The sequence below is a fragment of the Schistocerca nitens genome, chromosome 8 (assembly GCF_023898315.1).
Source record: "Schistocerca nitens isolate TAMUIC-IGC-003100 chromosome 8, iqSchNite1.1, whole genome shotgun sequence".
NCBI classification, from domain to species: Eukaryota; Metazoa; Arthropoda; class Insecta; order Orthoptera; family Acrididae; genus Schistocerca; species Schistocerca nitens.
The window spans coordinates 349,165,168-349,187,763 of NC_064621.1; the positions used below are offsets into that span (position 1 = coordinate 349,165,168).

Consider the following 22,596-nt stretch of genomic DNA (forward strand, 5'->3'; position numbering starts at 1 on the left):
TAATGCACGGCCTGTGGCGGAGTGGATACACGACAATAACATCCCTGTAACGGACTGGCATGGACAGAATCCTGACCAGAATCCTATAGAACACCTTTGGGATGTTTTGGAACGCAGACTTCGAGCCAGGTCTCACCGACCGAATCGATACGTCTCCTCAGTTCAGCACTCTGTGAAGAATGGACTGCCATTCCCCAAGAAGCCTTCCAGCACCTGACTGAACGTATGTCTGGGGGAGTGGAAGCTGTCATCAAGGCTATGAGTGGGCCAACACCATACTGTTGGCACTTCATATAATGGCATGTGTCAAACCCAAACCTTTCCATCAGATTAAGACAAGTTATAGGGTGATTCATTACTCCAAATCACTCGTTTGCAGTGACGTCTGACTGGTCTTAGTGTAACTGCGGTTGTCCCGTCGCTTTTCCACCCACAATCACTTCACCAACAGTCGATCTTGGTAGCTTTAGAAGGACTGAAATGCCCCTGATGGATTTGCTTCTCAGGTGACAACCAACGACCGCACTTTCGAAGTCTCCCTACCTAGCTATTCCGCTGTCACTACTTGTCCACTCCCACACGATACTCCTCGCCTCCTTGTATAGTGGCGGGTCCTCGTAACGTGACATCTAGTGGTCAATTACACATAAGAAGGAGATGTCCGATTACTTTTGGTCACTGTATGCCTTCATACGAGCCCTAATTTCCCTTATCTTTTATTCACGATCCTTTCTCATTTGTATGTTTGTGGCAGTACAAACTTTCTGCAATCAGCCACAAACGCCGGTTCACTAAGTTTTCTCAAAAGTGTTTCATGAAAAGAACGTCGTCTTCCCTCCAGGGTTCCCTGTTTGAGATCAGTAACATTTCTGTAATACTTGCGTGTTGATCGAACCATCAGCAACAAATCTAGCAGCATGCCTCTGAATTTCATCGAGGCCTCCCTTTAATCCGATCTGCTGAGTATCCCAAACTCTCAAGCAGTTCTCGAAGATGGATCAGTTCTCAAGAATGGGACACACTTGTGCTCTCTATGCTAGCTCCTGTAGGGGTACGTGAGTTACCCTTTCCGAGAATTCTTCCAATAAACCGAAGTCCACCGTTCGCCAAACCACTTTATGTGGTCGTTCTATATTATGCCAATTGCAAAGAAAGGAGTCTCTGATAGGTGTGAATATTACCAAATCATCAATCTAATAAGTTACTGTTGCAAAGTACTAACACGAATTCTTTACAGAAAAATGGTAAAACTGGTACCAGCCGACCTCGGGGAAGATCAGTTTGGATTCCGGAGGAATACAGGAACACGCGAGGCAATACTGACCCTACGACATTTCTTAGAAGATATGTTAAGAAAAGGCAAAGTTACGTTTGTAGCATTTATGGACTTAGAGAAAGCTTTTGACAATATTGGCCGGAAACTCTCTTTGAAATTCTCAACGTAGCAGCGGTAAAATACATTTAGCGAAAGGCTATTTACAACTTTTACACAAACCAGACGGCAATTGTCAGAGTCGACGGACATCTAGGTGGGCAGTGGTCGAAAAGTGAATGAAACAGGATTGTAGCGTATCTCCGATGTATTCAGTCTGTACATTGAGGAAGCAGTAAAGGAAACCAAAGATAAATTTGGAGTAGGAATTAAAGTTCAGTGACAAGAAATAAAAGCTTTGACGTTCGCCGATGACACTGTAATTCTGTCAGAGACAGCAAACGACTTGGGAGAGCAGTTGAACGGAATGGACAGTGTCTTGAAAGGAGGATATAAGATGAATATCAACAAAAGCAAAACAAGGATGATGAAATTCAGTCGAATTAAATTGGGTGGTGCTGAGGTTATTAGATTAGGAAACAAAACACTTAAAGTACCGTAGTAGATGAGTTTTGCTATTAGGGCTCCAAAATAACTGATAAAGGCTGAAGTAGAGAGGATATAAAATGTAGACTGGCAATGGTAAGAAAAGCGTTTCTAAAGAAAATAAATTTGTTAACATCGAATATAGGTTAAAATTTTAGGAAGTCTTTTCAGAAAGTATTCGTATTTGTTCGGAAACCGTGTACGGAAGTGAAACATGGACGATAAACAGTTTAGACAATAAGATAATAGAAGCTTTTGGGCTGTTGTGCTGCAGAAGAGATTAGATGGGTAGATCACGTAACTAACGTGCAGGTACTGAATAGAATTGGGGAGAACAGAAATTTGTGGCACATCCTGACTAGAAGAAGGGATTGGTTGATAGGATACCTTCTGAGACATCAAGGGATCACCATTGTAGTATTGGAGGGAAGAGTGAGGTGATAGTAGAGGGAGACCAAGAGATGAATACACTAACCAGATTCAGAAGGCTGTAAGTTGCAGTAGTTATTCGGAGATGATAGAGTAGCATAAAGAGCTGCATCAAACCAGTCTTCGGTCTGAAGACCACAACAACAACATACCAACACTGCATTCGCTTATGCTGAGAATCAACTGCGATCCCTGCACCGAGCGAAGAAACAAAACTTCTCCACTGAGTGGCTGAATCTCTCACTCAAGTTCTCCTTGACAACAGTGCCACGAAACTGTGGCATGCCCAAATGTGAATTCGAAGATATTACTATAATTTCACAACGTAAGTGACGATAATTTACAGTCGAATATGCGCGATGCATACAACTGATTCATATTACATCCCTTTTAAGTTGTGACTGAAACACAAATGTTGGTACAATTTTCTCTTTACAAAATTTACGGATTAGATATGCCATCGAGTATCTACATCTTTCTGAAGATGCGTGAGTTTTATCGAAGCCTCTTTAGTAGCAGAAAACGAATGGAGTCTGTCGCTGCAGATAATAGGCGATTACTGACCTGGAGAGCAACGGAACGCACTGCCATAGTTGGTGCTTGTGCTACGGCGCGTGGCTGGTAACGAGTCTGCTCGTCGGCCGCTACGTACTCCAGTTATTTGCGATGAACTTCCGCGGCGCTTCTCGGCGCGAATACGTCACGGTTTCCGGTTCAGTGAAGGTCGCGGAGGGGCGTGCGCGAGATATCGCAACCGCAGGCAGTTCCTCCGCCAATGGCGAGAAGCGGTGTCGCCCTGGCAAACAGCATCTCCTCCGGTACATACCCCTGCGTTCCGCGTCCTCGGGAAACCACGGGGATGTTCTGACGAAGCACAAGCCACGTTCCGATACCACTCGTTAACTGTCTCATCGCTCAGCTATTGATTAAACTACGCAAGATACAAACTATAAAGTTTGTGGACTGGCTGAATCACGTCACATGCTCCCTTAGCATGTGCTCAGCTAACTTTCGGAAAATAGACTAGAATCGAAAGTGTCTCGAAAACGGCATGGAGCTGTGCAGCGCCTGACAAGAAAGTGACATGGTCTGACGTCAACGTAACATTGTAGGGGTTCACGCCACGGCAGGTATTTAAGTGACACCACGAAGCCATGGACCCAAGTTGTCAACAAGACACTGTGCAAGTTGGTGGTGGCTGCATAATGTAAGTGATTGTAGTTGTGATTATCTGTGAGAGGTAGAACTGCCATCAGAGTGCAGTAGTGTTGTTCGTGTTTAGTTTGTTACAAGGACCGGTAAGATATACAAGAGGTGTCAACAGCGTCAGACGTTGAGTGATCACTGCGAAGGATCCGGAGATGTTGCGTACACGTGTGAGACGGCGTTATCAGCACCTGACAGAGTTTAAAATTGGCCTCATTGTGGGTCTCCATTTCGTCGGCCGGTAGAATCGTGCAATATCCAGATTTGTGGCCCATTCGTATGTAAAGGTGATCGATGTTGGACTATACTGGAATGTGAGGGCAGGCATATTCGCCGTCAAGCTTCCAGTCGACGACTAGTGACCATTACAAGTGGAGATCGCTACGTTGCGCACCGAACACATGGTAACCCCTTTCACATCTACCACCTGATTTCTTGCAGCATTGTGTCATCAGCAGCAGCCGGAGTAGGGAATTTCCATGCAATGTGTAGGCTTCCGTTAACACGGCAACACAGACTGCTGCGTTCGGAGTGGTGACCTTACCAGCAAGCATGGACTCCATGGACTGCTGATGAATGGCATCACATTATGCTCAGCGAGGAATTACGGTTCTGCACTATCCCTGAGGACCATCGTCAGCGAGTATGGCGGCGACCTGGGAAGATATCCCACTCTTGTAATGTTTTGGAGGACACAGCGTCGTTACTCCTGGCTTTGAGCCATAGGCTGGTAGTGATTAAATGTTTGTGATGGCGCAACAGTAAGTCACAGACATCCTGCGTACTCGTGTGTTACCTGTCATGTGGTAGTATTGTGGAGCTATTTTTCAACAAGACAATTCTCGTGGCTCCTGTCTCTATGAACTATCTGCTTGAAGTAACAAGGCCCCCTGGTTTGTCCCAGCTTGGACGTCGTCTCCACCCCTCTGCCAATATCCAGGATGTCAAGGATCGATTACAACAATTCAAAAATGGTTCAAATGGCTCTGAGCACTATGGGACTTAACAGCTGTGGTCATCAGTCCCCTAGAACTTAGAACTACTTAAACCTAACTAACCTAAGGACATCACACACATCCATGCCCGAGGCAGGATTCGAACCTGCGACCGTAGCAGTCGCACGGTTCCGGACTGCGCGCCTAGAACTGCGAGACCACCGCGGTCGGCGATTACAACAATTCTCGGCCAGCTTGCCTTGAGAAAGGATACAATGGCTTTTCACCCGAATCAGTACATGCATTCACGCCAGAGGAAATGCAACGCCATACTGATAAGTTGGCTCGTACTGCCAAGTTCTTTGTCATTCTGACGCGGTTTTGTAATCACTGAAATAACGTCACACAGTCTCTTAGCCCATGAAGTTTCACTCCCTTTCTTCCCTCCGTTGAGGGGGCTTCACTTACTGTGTCACTCCGTGTAGAAACTATTAGCTATACACTGAGGTGACAAATACAGATGGCGTTAGGATCCCGTACATAAGGCATAAGTGGGCAGTGCATTGGCGAACCTGTCATTTGTACATGATGGTTCACATCAACAAGTTTCCAAAGTGATTATGGCCGAACGACGGGAATTAATAGACTCTGAACTAGGAATGGTAGTTGGAGCTAGACGCATGGGAAATTCCATTTCGGAAACCGTTAAGGAATTCAGTATTCTGAGGTCCACACAGTCAAGAGTGTGCCGAGAATACCAAATTTCAGGAATAACCTCTCGCTACGGACAACGCAGTGACCGGCGGCCTTCACTGACTATCAAGAGCAGTGGCGTTTGCGTAGAGTTGTCAGTACTAACAGACAAGCAACACTGCTTGAAAGAACCGCAGAAATTAGTGTGAGACGTACGACGAACGTATCCTTTAGGACAGTGCGGCGAAATTTGGCTTTAATGGGCTGTGGCAACACGAAACCGACGAGAGTTCCTTTGCTAACATCACGACATCGCTTGGAGCGACTCTCGTGGGCTCGTTACCGTATCGGCTGGACCCTAGACTACTGGAAAATCATGGTCTGGTCACGTGTGTCCCGATTTCTATTCGTAAGAGCTGCTGGTAGGACTCGAGAGTGGCGCAGACCCCACGAAGCCATGAAACTAAGTTGTCAACAAGGCACTGTGCAAGTTGGTGGTGGCTGCATAATGGTGTGGTATGGGATGGACTGTCATTCGTGGACTTCCCAAACAACGATGAAATTTTTATGGATGACAATGCGCTATGTTTCCGGACCACAATTGTTCGCGACTGGTTTGAAGAACATTTTGGTTAATCCGAGCTAATGAAAGCGAATGATTTGGCCACCCAGATTGCCAGTGTGAATGTCACCGAACATTTGTGGGACATAATCGAGAGGTGAGTTCGTGCACAAAACCGTACACGGGCAACACCTTCGCAGTTATGCACGGCAATAGAAGCAGAGTAGCTCAATATTTCTGCAGAGGACTTAAAACGACTTGTTGAGCCTATGCCACGTCGAATTACTGCACTAGACGGGGCAAAAGGGGGTCCGAGACGATAACTGGAGACATACCGTTGCTAATCTGAAGGCTACCCAACGTGGACTTATTTGTATTCTGACCGGTTGTAGATAGCATCCCACCACGCATACTCTAAGCCCCCCCCCCCCGCCCCCCTCCAGTTCAAATATTGACCGTACCAGCTGCTAACAAGAAATTCGACAAAGTTCGTGAGTGCACAGGAAGCACTAGTAAAAAGCTAACTTGCTGAAAGTAGACGTAAATGATCGAAAGAAACAGAATTCGACTCATTTACACGCTTGTTCATCCATACTCTTCAGACTTGTGTTCACAGTCGTAGTGGCAAGTGTAATACTGCTAGTGGCGACTGCGCAGCTTGATTTCATGTATCGTGTAGACTATCAAATTTTCAGACATATGGCAGTTTTTGCTATCAGAATTTCAATGATTCGCGTGACTCATGTATTTCCTCTGTTTTTGAACAAATCCTTTTCAAATACTGTATGTCTCTGAATTGCAATTTCACGAAAGCTATATTAAAGGGATGTACTTAAAAGATGTACTAAACTAAAAATTATTGTTGTATGAAACATTTTATATTTGTTATTGTTATTAGCGTTAAAATCGTAGACGTCCGTGGCACGTTAGAAGTGGGAGTGACGGCATTTTATGGAACCGTGCCGCCTGGAAAGAAGCTATATCTCATGCTGGAGACACACATACACACACACGAGGATGTACGATGGTAAAACATGCTGACAATCCCGATCTTCTGTATATCTGGAAAAATACATGAACAGTAGGCCCAGACCGCAGTGTCTCCGCTTGTGACTGTGACAGAGAAATTTGAGATGTCACTGTTATATGTAGAGATGTCCTCCTCTTGAGTAAGGAGAACTTACCGTTAGAACCACAAGTGATATGTACGGCGGCAGATGCTTGTAGCTCATCTCTGTATAGAGACAAAGGGTGAAACATGGACTGAACGTGATTTTTTTGGTTCAAATGGCTCTGAGCACTATGGGACTTAACTTCTGAGGTCATCAGTCCCCTAGAACTTAGAACTACTTAAACCTAACTAACCTAAGGACATCAAGGCGCTACAGTCTGGAATCGCGCAACTGCTACGGTCGCAGGTTCGAATCCCGCCTCGGGCATGGATGTGTGTGATGTCCTTAGGTTAGTTAGGTTTAAGTAGTTCTAAGTTCTAGGGGACTGATGACCTCAGAAATTAAGTCCCATAGTGCTCAGAGCCATTTGAATCATTTTTTAAAATCTGTGACGTCATAGTGCGTGATTTGCAATTCCAACACGCAAAGATGACAGCGTAAAAATTCTATATAAATTTACAAATCGAATTTTGCAGGAGCAAATAACCAAAACGTTTCTGTAAAAATGTCCTCTGATTTTACATATATAACTTGAATAAATAAAATTCCAAACTTTAAATAATGCACACACAAATATAGCGCAGTACTGGAAGAATAAGATTGTCTGCATGAAGAATAAAATCTGTGCTGAACCTCACCTAAATCGAAAGCCGCGCTGGGTAGCAGCGCGGTCTAAGGGCGCCTTGTCACGGTCCGTGCGTCTACCCCCGGCGGAGGTTCGAGTCCTCCCTCGGGCACGGGTGTGTGTGTTGTTCATAGCGTAAGTTAGTTTAAGTTAGATTAAGTAGTGTGTAGGTTTAAGGACCGATGACCTCAGCAGTTTGGTCCCATAAGACCTTACCACAAATTTCCAAATTTCCTAAATCGAACCCGATGTTAATTTCGAAATGCAAAACTTAATTGTGAATGATCTTACTATGTTCTAACTGTGATGTAAAACTGGCCCTAACAAATTTTCATGGCTTACCTGTAGAAATGGAAAATTCGGTACTATTCGAAAGTGATAAAAATAAATACTGCGCGAACACAGCAGCACACCGGCTAAAGGAAAGAAAGCCTTGCGCAAGAGAATTGCAGGGACGTGTACTATGCTAAACACATGATTCTTCAGTTTTAGCTGTTGTGTTCCACCAAGTGCACTGTAGTGATACAATTATGGGAACAACAAATTTTTCTGAGGAGGCGATGGAAGATACTGCATGAACCAAATGGTTAAAAAGAGACTGTCATTCCGAAACTATACTGAAACTCTGTTTTCTTAACAAATGCAATAAAATGTACAAAAATATCACTCTTTTTATAAAGACTATGACTCTGGCATGAAATGAGTTAATTGAATGGTAAAGGAGTGACGCATCTAAAAGTTTCAGTGCAATCTACGTGAGCAGACAACTTTGTTTAATCACTTCTGAATGATGAAACTAACTAACTCGAACCAATAAAGAAAAATCGCACTAAAAGTTTCCTTTTCTCAAACACGTTGTAAATTATGCACAGCCAAGCAGTGCAGCGACGTTAGCTGAAAATCTTCGCAATTATTAGTTTAATCTTTACCAAATCATATTTTCGAAATTCAGCATCCACTGCAACTTCATCTATGTGCTCTGCTAGCAATTTTTAGGCTGCCCTGTAGTGTCACCAACGTCCGACTTCTCACAGAATGCCCCTGGGAACGACAGCGCTACTAGCGACCAAAGATCACATCGCTTATACTCAGAACTTCTGTGGCGTAACATGTCAACTATTAAAGACTTCTGTTTGAAAAATATGCAGTATACAAACGTGAAATACGACATATGAAATGAAAATACACAGCCCGCATCACAGTAATTGAATACCAAAAATACTCTAGCCACCTTACAAGTGGAATGGATGAAACCTGAGCTTGCAGAAAATTTGCTCGATATTCGTTTATCTCGTGTGTCTGTCTCTCCGCAGCCAACTTTTCATCACGTTTCCCAGGAAACGTCTCATGGGCATACCAGCAGGAAAGTTAACGGAAAATTGTGCTACTAGCTCCAGGCTGCAGCACTGCATCTGTTGTTGGAGTAAAATTCTTCCTTACATCATACAAAAGTAACTTTTTCCTGCGTTTCAGATCGACCCCAGAGAATTTCATCAAGAAGAAATTCCACTAGAACTGGACGAGTAGGAACGTTTTAAGTTACAACTCGGAGAGCGTATCCTTGTTAAAACAAGGGGAGCCAAGTATTCCTACCAAGATCTCGCAGTGCAAACTCAAGTCAAGTAGCGGTTTAGTGAGGGATGATCCCGGACTATGCATACGAGTTCACTGAGAAAGTGCCCCCTGCGGTGTATGTTGACAATGAGTATAAATGAGTTGTCTGATGACCAGCCGTTACTGCAGTGGTAGCGCAGAAACTTGACAGAGGTCATAACATCTGGGCACAACACTATAACCCTGTCATTTCCGTACTGATCCCTTCCCATTATGCAGACTGTAACAGCGTTATTATTCGTTCTACACAACCGTTCGAGTCTACATCCAGCACGTTTTCACTTGTTACTCCTTATTTCACACAAAGCTCGGATGCAGCTGACATCATTAGTTCCTTCCCTTTCCTTTCCTTCACCCCCCCCCCCCCCCGTCCCCCATTCCCCTTCAGTTTACATATTACTCCTGACTGTTTATACCTTCCCATATTAACATTACTAAATAATTACTGTCCTTTATAGATTTATTAGAGCACTGTAACTGTTTAGATGGAATTTAATTTATAATGAATTAGCTGCAACGAGCTGCATTAATGCCAACAGAATTACCATGAGAGCAACACCGGTTACCATCGGGCTTGGCTAGCACTTGCATGGGTGGCCGAGCGCTGTTAGCAAGCGAGATGCACTCAGCCCTTGTGAGACCAATTGAGGAGCTACTTGGTTGCGGCTCCGGTCACGAAAACTGACTACGGCCGGCAGAGCGGTGTGCTGACCACATGTCTCTCCATATCCGCTTCAAGTGATACCCATCGGCTGAGGACGACACGACGGTGGTCGGTACCGTTGGACCTTCCGAGGCCTGTTTGGATGGAGAGAAGAATTGCTTTAATAGGTGTTTATTTTCCTATGGTAACACTTCACGATGCCTGGCAATTCATGTTCAGACGAATACATTTATTTATGTGTCGCGAATACGGTTTCTTTACTATCGGCGGTGCAGCGTTTTGTAGCGGAGGTTTTTAAGACAAATATTGCAAAACGTCATAAGTAAAGATACAATGTTCACGACGCGAAAACTCGATATAATATGAAGATGTTGAGAACATAATATGAACGTATCTCAAAGACGTGTGTTTTGAGGCATAATTTGTTGGCTTGACATATAGGGAAAGAGGTCCCATTCCTATTGGTGCGTTACCCCGTCAACATTGTCACAGACACTATAGTTTTGACGTTATGAGTAGGAGCGCTGCTGTCGCGTCACGTGATGAGGCAGCCCGCGAGATTAAATCCACAGTTTTGAAGTTGTGGCAATGAAATTTTGTAATTTTTTATATATATATATATATATATATATATATATATATATATATATATATATTACTCTGTCTCTCATTGTATATACATATATATCGAGAGACAGAGTAAAAAATTTGGTATATATATAACTTTTTATGGAATTTAAAAATGTTGTTTTCTCAGGAACTATTCAAGAGATTTCTGCCACATTTTCTCTGTTTAATCTCTTTGAACATAGTAAACTGTTAAGCATAATACAAGTTTTTGCAAAATTCCAAGTACTTTGCCCATACTTCAGCTTACACTCAGAATTCCAAACTTTACTCTTGAGACAACTCTTATTGGGTTAATAGAAAAAATGTTTCATAATTCTAGCCTTTATATATTCTCAGAAAAGAGTAAATAAGCTTTAAAAATCATTATTTTCAAGAAATGCAATATACAGTTCAATCCACCTTTTTTTTATGTCAGCTCTTCCGAATACCCCATATTTGTGCTCAGGGCCCTGTTTCCCTTCACGGCTTCTCCTCTGGTTTCTTGCTTTCTGCCTTCTTTCCTTTACCAGGTCTTCAGCTGACTTTTCTGCTCCAGACAGGGGCTGTAAAGTACTTTTTCTCAAGATCTTTTTTAGTGAAATTTCCTATCTTATATCTCATTCTCTCTAATAACTTCATCCTTCCTACGTTTCCATCATTAAATACAAGGAGTGCATCATAAGTCGCAATTTTGATAACTCTAGCACATGAAATCATGACTTTAGGGCATCGTTTCCATATGAGTGAATTTAGAAACTCATTTGGACTCTGAGTGTTGCCATGAACACACTTTTTTAAAAGTTAGGATCGGCTAGAAAACTATAAGTAGGATTGACAACATTCAGGATACAATTTGAAAGCCTTTCTTCTGAATGTGTGGGTTGTTATCCCACTGAACCTGTAGATATTTACACCAGCTAATGTGGCACAGATGATGAATGGGGTGTTCAGCTGTTGACGCCATGTAGAAATATGTAGCCTATCTACACTTTTCGTGTCACTTACATCGGATAGGCTCTGGCTTTATTGAATGATGAAAGAATCGAATACTTGCGCAAACATCCATCAGTAGCACAAGGCAAAACAAGAATTGTTTCTTCGTAAACAAACCAGCAGGTTTGTTATGTTCCTAAGATACGGACCAGAGTCACAGATGATATAGAAAACCAAACAGCGTATATTACAGCCAACGTGACATATCCTGTGTAAGTTTGCTTGAAAGTAATCCACGGAATCATTGTTCACCGAGCTAGTATTGAAATGTTGCTTTAAAAACTGGGAGTGGCAGGAAGGTTGCGACACACATTTAATTATTTTTCAGGCCCTTTGGATGCGATTTCATCATTGAAGCTTTGGGAGCTTAGTGTTCTTAAGTTCCACTAATAAACAAAAAATAAACTGAAAATCGACATTTTCGGTCTGTTTCATGAACGTCCTCCATTATATAAGTATGTGAATCGGTCACCAAAGAGCAGTGAGTTGTGAGTAGTGAGTGGTGCTGTCGGAAAAGCGCAAAATGTACTTCTGATTTGGTATCCTTATTTCAATGTTTCAGAGCAAGGCAACCGTTGCGCAAAGGTTAACGAGATAGGCACAAGGGTCGTCTAGTTATGTGCAGCAGCTGGTAGACAGGTCGCTTTCAGTAGGGCCCTCCTCTTGCTGCTGCGAGTTCTGATGCCAGTTTCGGGGCCGACATCCATCGCTTACGTCCCGCCGTTAGTGACAGATAACAGCCCTGTTGAAGGGTAATGACCGTTTGACGATATGATATGGATTGGTGCGACGTCATCGGTGTTTTGAAACCTGTACCACAGCCACGCTATGCGATGTATACACCCTGTCTGTCTACCACCCTGTCGTTTTGACAGTTACTGTTAACATAACGTTTTTTACTTTTAATGAACTTTCTATTCTCTTCAAATATCTTTAATTGTTCTTTGCTCTACGTAACACGCAGCCGACGCCTTACTACATAGGTGGTACATTTCACGATAAAAAAAAAAAAAGAAAAACTCTACTGACAGACGGAGCACGTAATAGCTGATCATAGTAATACATAATACTAACCATTAACAAATGCAATTATTTTATATTATTGTGGAAAAAGGTAAAGAATAGCGTAAAGCTATTAACTTTCTCTGAAATGAATAGGTTACAGTCTTTTAAAAAGTCGATGATGACTGTTATGCAATCAGCCTAATCCAGGTTATGAACTCTATGATACCGCTAGGTATCGATATTGTAACTCAGTCACTTGATACAAAAGTAGTGTTCACAAAAATGTTATTCTACACCTTAATACTTACATTCGATGTACTCATAAATAGAAACGTAATTATACGTTTTATAAATTCATTTACAACATTTCATCTGTTTAGTTTTGTGAACTTTTACGTAAAAATATGTAAGTTTATTTAATAATATCTTTGCCAGAGATGTTAATAATTAGTTTCTTTGCCTTTATTTGTAATCTTTGAGCTATCTCTCGCATTTAGCGGGAAGAGGAGTTGTAGAAGGGGGCCATGTGGAACCTTTTGTGAGAAGTAGACGAAACAAACAGTTACAACGTAGTAGCTGATATGTTTTCTGAAGCAGTCATCTGAGTAATTAAGAATATGGGAGATTAAATAAAAAAACTGGTTTTATTTTGTAGTTAGTGAGCCAATGAACTTTAAAACCCTGGAAATACTAGCATAACTACTATGTACAAGCAAGACCTGAGAAGAGACAACAAAGCCAACATCGGGAGAATCAACTAAGTGTCATTTTAATAGTTTAGTTCTTTGTGGACCTTTTTGATTTCCATTCAAAGACTACAAACATCCGTACGTTGCATGAACGTTATTGAAAGAACTGTGTTAAACGATTCTGTAAGTTGTATTTTTTAACGCGAAGGTATTGGTGATATTTTTCTTGTTTTGCCTTTTCACTGCGGGACCGGCAGTATTACACAATGTGATCACAAGAATTCGGACACGCCCAAAAGGATACGTTTTCATATTAGGTGCATTGTGCTGCCACCTACTGCCAGGTAATCCATATCAGCGACCTCAGTAGTCATTAGACGTCGTGAGAGAGCAGAATCGGGCGCTCCGCGGAACTCACGGACTTCGAACGTGGTCAGGCGATTGGATGTCACTTGTGTCATACGTCTGTACGCGAGATTTCCACACTCCTAAATGTCCCTAGGTCCACTGTTTCCTATGTGACAGTGAAGTGGAAACATGAAGGGCCACGTACAGCACAAAAGCGTACAGGTCGACCTCGTCTGTTGCCTCAGAGAGACCGCTGGCAGGTGAAGAGGGTCGTAATGAGTAATAGGCAGACATCTATCCAGACCATCACACACGAATTCCAAACTGCATCAGGATCCACTGCAAGTACTGTGACAGTTAGGCGGGAGGTGAGAAAACTTGGATTTCACGGTTGAGCTTCTGCTCATAAGCCACACATCACGCCGGTAAATACCAGACGACTCCTCTCTTGGTGTAAGGAGCGTGTACATTGATCGAGCGAATAGTGGAAAAACGTTGTGTGGAGTGACGAATCACGATACACAATGTGGCGGTCCGATGGCAGGATGTGAGTATGGCGAATGCCTGGTGAACATCATTTGCCAGCGTGTGTAGTGCCAACAGCCGGCCGCGGTGGTCTAGCGGTTCTAGGCGCTCAGTAAGGAACCGCGCGACCGCTACGGTCGCAGGTTCGAATCCCGCCTCGGGCATGGATGTGTGTGATGTCCTTAGGTTAGTTAGGTTTAAGTAGTTCTAAGTTCTAGGGGACTTATGATCACAGATGTTGAGTCCCATAGTGCTCAGAGCCATTTGAACCATTTTGTAGTGCCAACAGTAAAATTCGCAGGCGGTGATGTTATGGTGCGGTCGTGTTTTTTGTGGAGAGGCTTCACCCTCTGTTGTTTTGTTTGGCACTATCTCAGGACAGGCCGACAAGCACCACTGTTGAAGAGCAATTCGGGGATGGCGATTGCATCTTTCAACACAATCGAGCTCGTTCTGACACAACAACTGCAAGTGCAACCCCCCGCTCCCCCCCTCCCCCACCCAATCGACCCCTCCACCTTCCCTCTGTCTGCTTCTATTCTAGATTTCACGGTCAAGTGTGATAACGTTTTCTAAGTGATTGCGTAACGCGTATCCGAGGCGAGACATGGGTATCAACCCATTATTTACCAGCTTGGATATGGGAAAACGCGTAAAAACCACATCCAAGCTGGCCGCCTCACAAGCCCTCGTCGATCCGGGGCTTACTCATCTCCCCGTCTCCCGAAAGCGGGCGCGTTAGCGCTCTCGGTTTTCCGGACTGGTTAGCTAGAGGATGATGGTGATATTAGTGGGAAATTGATGTCTACGAAAGCGTGAGTCCACTAGCAAGTAACTTCAGCAACCACTTGTTCAGGTGTTTACATTAGAACAAAAACTTGTGCAAGTTTGCTTCCGCAAGTCGCCTGGACAAGTTAAGTTCAGGAACTTCCTGCAAGTACTAGTTGACGTGTTTCAACTAGCGTTGAGTCGACAGTGCTACGGTGGTATAATGGTCAGCATACATGCCTAGTGAGCAAGGTGACCGACTAGAGTCGCGTCGTGAAATTGGCCACTGTTGCTTTATTATTATTATTATTAAAAAACCGTTACGAAAAACAAAGCTAAGAAAAAAATAAATGCTTGCGTGAAGAAAATGGATACAGAAGCGTAATATTTAAGTTATAAAGAAACACTATTGAATGGAACAAAGTTAGAGGACTTTGCTCAGATTAAAAACTTTCTAAGAATATCGAATGACAGCCTCGAACAAATCTTTTTATAGTGCAATCAAATATTCGAAAACAGGACACAAAAATGCGACAAATATGTCACCAAGTGGTGACCTCTTAATTACGAGGGTAAGTCAATTATTATCCGCAAAGTAGTTATGAAATTTTATTGTAATTAAATAGTCTCCTTGCGTTTCAATGCACTTGGTCCATCTTTGCGCAAGCTTCCTGATGCCCTCGTAAAAGAAGGTTCTCGGTTGAGCTACGAGCCAGGAATGTACTGCTTCTTTCACTGCTGCGTCCGAGGCAAATCGACGGCCCCTTAATGTCTGTTTGAGTGGACCCAACAAGTGATAGTCATAAGGGGCAAGATCGGGACTATATGGAGGATGATCCAGTACTTCAAATTTCAGTTCTGGAGCGTTTCAGCAGTGTGGGCAGCAGTATGTGGACGGGCATTGTCGTGCAACAACACAACACCTTCTGACAGCAATCCTCGGCTTTTGCTTCGAATCGCAGGCTTTAGCCTGGCAGTAAGCATCTCACTGTAACTTACACTGTTTATTATTGTGCCCCTTTCCCCATAATGTACCAGTACTGGACCTTGTGCGTCCCAAAAAATCATAAGCATGAGATTTCTTGCGTACGGTTGGGTCTTGAACTTTTTCTTGTACGGCGAATTTGGATGTTTCCTTTCCACACACTGTTGTTTACTCTCCGGCCCATAATGATGGATGCATGTTTCGTCACCAGTAATGATCCTGTCTAAGAAGTTGTCCCCTTCATTACCATAGCGATCCAAATAGTTTTTGCAAATGTCCAAGCGCGTTTGTTTATGCAACTGTGTGAGTTGGTTTGGGACCCATCTTGCACAAAATTTATGAAACCCAGGTCTGTTTTTGATGATTTCGTAGGTAGAACCGTGACTAATTTGCAGACTACGTGCCACTTCGTCAATAGTTAATCGTCTGTCTAAGAGAATCATTTCACGTGAACGCTCAATGGTTTCTTCATTTGTGGCGGTAAACGGTCGATCGGCTCCTTCATCGTGCGTAACACTTGTGCGACCATTTCGGAATTTTTCAATCCATTCGTAGACACTCACTTGTGGCAAAACACTGTTCCCATACTGTACCGTAAGTCTTCGATGAATTTAGACCCTTGATACGGATTCCGACCACAAAAAACGGATTACTGAACGTTGCTCTTCTTTGGTGCAAACAGACAGTGGAGAAGCCATGATCCACATCACGGCACCGATAACGACACTAACCTAGCAGCTTGAAAATTGCAAAGATATAACAACAATGCCTATGGACACTGGTAAATTAAAAGTAGGGTAAATTAGAATATCAATGGTCTTTGTTGCACGATTCTAGTGCGAGCCATTTACGATATATCATGTTTTGTAAAGTCTCACACCGGAAATTGTTTGTGCCATTCGACCTGCGTAGTCGCTAGGTACGATGTTGTTATATTGCCTTACACTGTGTGTGTGTGTGTTCCTCGAGTGCATGTGACTTGCTGGCCAGTTAGTGTGTGACAGTCCAAGCAGTAGGTTGTGAGTGGACGACGGGATTAACCAATGCAGAAAAAGGCGACAAGCTCATGGTGTATGGGAGATGTAGGAAGAATGGAGCTTGTTTTTGTAGAGTGTGTGCGGTGCGGCAAGATATCCCAATAGACGGAAACCATATCGGCAAAATCGACCTTTTCAATCAGTTACGTGAAAGTGGTAGCGTAACACCTACACAACGTAACAGACGGAAACGAGTGGTGACAGAAGAGGGGGAAATTGATGTTCTTGCTGCTGTTGCAGTTGATCCGCACGTTATCTCCCACGCATGAGTCAGGCAAGTCCCCTACGCATTCTCCATCGACATAGGTTCCATTGCCATCATATTTTTTCCCATCGAGAGTTGCATGTAAACGATGATGAGAATCGTATTAACTTTTGTACATGGGCTTTAAGACAAGGTACTCCAGATGTATCACGTATTTTGTTTAGTGATGAAGACACATTTCCCAATCATGGCCGGGTAAACTGCCGAAACAGGTGCTATTGGTCTGTTGACAACCGCAATTGGCTTCGTCACGTGGAACGTCAGCGTCCATGGAGAGTAAATCTATGGTGTGGGATAGTGAACCATCAGCTCAGAGGCCTGTTTTTCATAGATGAAACACTGAACTAGCACAAGTAGCCTTCCAAGGATGCTAGAAGACATTCCTCTGCAGACTAGGAGGAACCTGTAGGGAAAACATGATGGCTGTCCAGCCCATAGTGCACGAAGTACTACAGCATGTCTTCACGAATTGTTTGCAAATCTTTGGAGTGGATGCAGAGGACCTGCGCCTTGGCCAGCCTGTTCCCCGAATTTGACGCCTGTAAGCTTTTTGGTGGGGAAAGCTGAAAGGCGCTGTCTACAAGGATATACCGATTACAGTAGATGATAAACGACGATGTATTACTGCAGCCCGCTCGGATATCTCCCCTGAAATGCTAGCACGTGTGCAGCAGTCGTTCCATACCAGACTGGAAGGGTATATTGTCGCTGCCGGTGGTTATTTTGAACACAGTCTGTGATGGCCAATTGTCTCGTTACTGGCCAGAATCCACAAATCAGTTTATGCGCTTGTGTTGATCTTTAGTGTGTGCTACCACAGATATTGTACAAGCCTCCATGTGGGAACTTTTCAAAATACGATATATCGTAAATCACTCGCACTAGAATCCTTCGACAAACACTTTCTAAGTGTTATTGTAATCTATTTATTGGCTAACAATACGAGCCCCTTACCACCAATCCCTTCTGTGAAAAACACACGACAGTAGCACTTCCCATTTCCTCAATATTTGCGGTGCAAGTTTTAGGTGATTCGCCCAATGGCGTCTTTGTTTCGGCCCATGTATCTTTGCACAATTCTCCTTTTCGACAACTGACATTTTCGTACCGTTGCTGAACACACAAGTTTGAGAAAAACAACTGAGAAGTACTTGCACTAAGATGCAAGAAACCGTTTGCAGAAGTTGGTTGTGCAAGTTGACGAAGCTTGCTGAAGTCGACAAGCTGGGGGTGTTTGCAAGTGAAATAGCTCGTAGCTTCTGCAAGCGACTTGTTTAAGTTTACTTCCTAGGGCATGCATCCCTCTACACATGGCGACTTATTGACGTGATAGGAGCGTATTCTTTGGTGAACGTTAGTTGCCGCCTACCGTACGTGCAATTCGTAAATCGCGCCGTTCTGTGAAAAAGGTGGCAGGTTATAGTACTGACGCCCCCTTCTATTCAAGCATTATATACCCTGGCTTTGACTTCTATTTTATGACTGGATGCATTGGAAGCAAGGCTAAGCTAGTGTCCTTGAGTCCTTTACAAAGAGGTCCATGTACTCACTTTGTATGATGCTTGTTGCTCTGCTATCCAAAACGTCTCAAAGAAGTTCCATATCGCTGTAATTGAGCCACCGTACACCGTACATTCCTGAGATAAACGTTGTTGTCTCCCACTGTTACTAGGATGCTGCGAGCCGATAGTAGTGTACATTAACGACTTGATATGATCATTATCTCGTCCAGTTCCTGGCGGCTTCACGAACTGGAGTGATTGCATGGCGGCCTCTGTTTCTGCCGTAAACACAGACCGAAAAGCGATAGACGCGTAAACGAGCGAACACATTAACTGGATATGAGTAAATGGAACGAGTATTCCAACGAGCTGGCAGAAGCAAGGACAGACCACGTATGTCGGGCAAATTGCCAAATTTGTCTTTCGGAATAGCGATAACCTCTCAGTCTCAATATTAACCACATATACAACACGTGCAGAATGCGAAAATGCGCGATAGTAGCAGCTGCTGAATGCAGAATTAAGATGAAAACAGAAGTCTGAACAGCAGTAATGAAAGAAAGGTAAGCAGTAAATGTCGTACTGACAGAGTCGCGCAGAAAAGTGGTCCGTTGCGCGTCTTAAGAAGAAACTCAAATGTTAACGATATCTGTAAGGCGATTGGGTGTATTACGAATACCTGTGTGTATGTTGTTTACTTAGCATTTAATGCTAGACATATAGTCGCTCGTTATGCAGATGACATAGTTAACTTTGACAAGGCACTGTCAGAACCACACGCATAAAATCCACTATAAGATATCACGATTTTCGTTTCGGGCTAAGATTGGTCACTGGCTTTAATTATTACTTACAAGGACACGGCGCCTTCGTCATCATTGATTTCGTCCAAATTTATGGCAGGTCTATTTGTGAGGTTTGCTCAAAAATGAAAGTGACAGAAGAGGAAGCTCAAGATGGTCAAGAGTTTAGACAAAAAATAGCATTTTAGGCGCGGGTCGGGTGAGATATGATACATTTACAGGGTGTTTCAAAAATGACCGGTATATTTGAAACGGCAATAAAAACTAAACGAGCAGCGATAGAAATACACCGTTTGTTGCAATATGCTCGGGACAACAGTACATTTTCAGGCAGACAAACTTTCGAAATTACAGTAGTTACAATTTTCAACAACAGATGGCGCTGCGGTCTGGGAAACTCTATAGTACGATATTTTCCACATATCCGCCATGCGTAGCAATAATATGACGTAGTCTCTGAATGAAATTACCCGAAACCTTTGACAACGTGTCTGGCGGAATGGCTTCACATGCAGATGAGATGTACTGCTTCAGCTGTTCAATTGTTTCTGGATTCTGGCGGTACACCTGGTCTTTCAAGTGTCCCCACAGAAAGAAGTCACAGGGGTTCATGTCTGGCGAATAGGGAGGCCAATCCACGCCGCCTCCTGTATGTTTCGGATAGCCCAAAGCAATCACACGATCATCGAAATATTCATTCAGGAAATTAAAGACGTCGGCCGTGCGATGTGGCCGGGCACCATCTTGCATAAACCACGAGATGTTCGCAGTGTCGTCTAAGGCAGTTTGTACCGCCACAAATTCACGAAAAATGTCCAGATAGCGTGATGCAGTAATCGTTTCGGATCTGAAAAATGGGCCAATGATTCCTTTGGAAGACATGGCGGCCCAGACCAGTACTTTTTGAGGATGCAGGGACGATGGGACTGCAACATGGGGCCGGCCGGAGTGGCCGAGCGGTTAAAGGCGCTACAGTCTGGAGCCGCACGACCGCTACGGTCGCAGGTTCGAATCCTGCCTCGGGCATGGATGTGTGTGATGTCCTTAGGTTAGTTAGGTTTAAGTAGTTCTAAGTTCTAGGGGACTTATGACCACGGCAGTTGAGTCCCATAGTGCTCAGAGCCATTTGCACCATTTTGCAACATGGGGCTTTTCGGTTCCCCATATGCGCCAGTTCTGTTTATTGACGAAGCCGTCCAGGTAAAAATAAGCTTCGTCAGTGAACCAAATGCTGCCCACATGCATATCGCCGTCATCAATCCTGTGCACTATATCGTTAGCGAATGTCTCTCGTGCAGCAATGGTAGTGGCGCTGAGGGGTTGCCGCGTTTGAATTTTGTATGGATAGAGGTGTAAACTCTGGCGCATGAGACGATACGTGGACGTTGGCGTCATTTGGACCGCAGCTGCAACACGGCGAACGGAAACCCGAGGCCGCTGTTGGATCACCTGCTGCACTAGCTGCGCGTTGCCCTCTGTGGTTGCCGTACGCGGTCGCCCTACCTTTCCAGCACGTTCATCCGTCACGTTCCCAGTCCGTTGAAATTTTTCAAACAGATCCTTTATTGTATCGCTTTTTGGTCCTTTGGTTACATTAAACCGCCGTTGAAAACTTCGTCTTGTTGCAACAACACTGTGTTCTAGGCGGTGGAATTCCAACACCAGAAAAATCCTCTGTTCTAAGGAATAAACCATGTTGTCTACAGCACACTTGCACGTTGTGAACAGCACACGCTTACAGCAGAAAGACGATGTACAGAATGGCGCACCCACAGACTGCGTTGTCTTCTATATCTTTCACATCACTTGTAGCGCCACCTGTTGTTGAAAATTGTAACTACTGTAATTTCGAAAGTTTGTCCGCCTGAAAATGTACTGTTGTCCCAAGCATATTGCAACAAACGGTGTATTTCTATCGCTGCTCGTTTAGTTTTTATTGCCGTTTCAAATATACCGGTCATTTTTGAAACACCCTGTATGAGTTGCCAGCATGCTGGAATTACTAGGGTCAGCAAATTCTGTTAAACAATACAACAAAAAACCAGTCCAAGTTGCAAATATTTTATTTTTCATTCGATGACCATTTTCAAATCAACATAACAAACTCGAAAATGACATTTCCGATGATTTCAACAAAATGTGTAATGTACGCATTGTGAAAGTGCATTATAAATTTCGTTGACATCTTCGGAACCGTCATTTTCGACTTTGTTATGTAGATTTTAAAATGAGTCTCGGCCCGAAACTAGTCATTGAATGAAAAATAAAATATTTTCAACTTGGACTGGTTTTTCGTTCTGAGGCAATTATGTTAACGGTGTTTCCAAACAGCGGCTGGCATAGCGTAAAGAGTAAGAAACGTAATCTGAGGGTTGTGGGGTCAAGTGTGCATATGGAAACTTTTTTTTTATTTTCAGTTTTTCGTTACTTACCATACAGATAAATCGAAGCAATACTCAGTATATTGTATTTAATAATATTTTCATAAAATGCCTGAAAAGAAGAAAGCAAAGGGACTGCAAAGGGATTGCAAATACTGTAAATTTCCAGGAAGGCACTATGAGCAATACTTGAGAACTTCATGTGTAAAATTAGATACTATTGATATTTTTCAGTTGATGATTTCCACGTGCGAGGCGATATTCATAGTAAAAACCAAGGAAGCAGTAATTTTCTCGACATCTTACACACGTTATAAGCGCCTTGTTTACAGTCACTCGGATGTGTAGATAAAATACCGTCTTATGCGATTGTAATAAAGTCTACTTAAGACCAAACGAGTTACGCTTATTCTAAAGCGTTTTCAGTGGACAGATTTTTGTTTATTACTCCATTATTTACGATCGTCTACAAAAATACAGGGTGCTTCCGCAAGAGCGTGAAAAATGTAACGGGACATAGAGAATGCTCCACTTAACAGTTTGAGGTAGTGAACCTGGGGCCCGAAAAGCCAGCTTAAGGGGATATGGAAGTAAAGGTCTACCGCTTTGTCTAGCATTACTGTTTTCTAGCTTATTTAGAACTAACTTACGTACAAATTTACACGTACTGTGATGTTTATTTACATGTGCATTCTTTATTTCCTACGCGGTAACGAGGAGGATGGACCCGATTACCAGGAAGTATTTCCTTGTCGCTGGATTGGAAGAGGAGGTCCTATTGCATGGCCTGCGAGGTCACCTGACCTGAATCTCGTTGATTATTTCCTATTGGGATATCTAAAGTCACTTGTGTACGAGACCCCAGTGGATGCGGAGATGGAATTAATTGCCAGAACTGTAGCTGCCTCTAACGTGATTCGAAAAACAC

General features: G+C 43.3%; 1 protein-coding gene across 2 annotated transcripts in view; it reads right to left on the reverse strand.

Moving 5' to 3' along the window:
• LOC126198664 (branched-chain-amino-acid aminotransferase, cytosolic) overlaps positions 1-18,686 on the reverse strand; it is a 150,992-nt gene extending 132,306 nt beyond the window's left edge. Inside the window, exon 1 of one of the 2 annotated variants that reach the window (XM_049935143.1) lies at positions 18,533-18,686. In XM_049935143.1, the coding sequence (XP_049791100.1) occupies positions 18,533-18,682 (150 nt within the window). In that variant the 5' untranslated portion in view covers positions 18,683-18,686. Of the gene's footprint in view, positions 1-2,851; positions 2,894-18,532 lie in introns of those variants that run through there. The other variant, XM_049935145.1, reaches the window with a different exon arrangement.
• Positions 18,687-22,596: the final 3,910 nt, after the last annotated feature.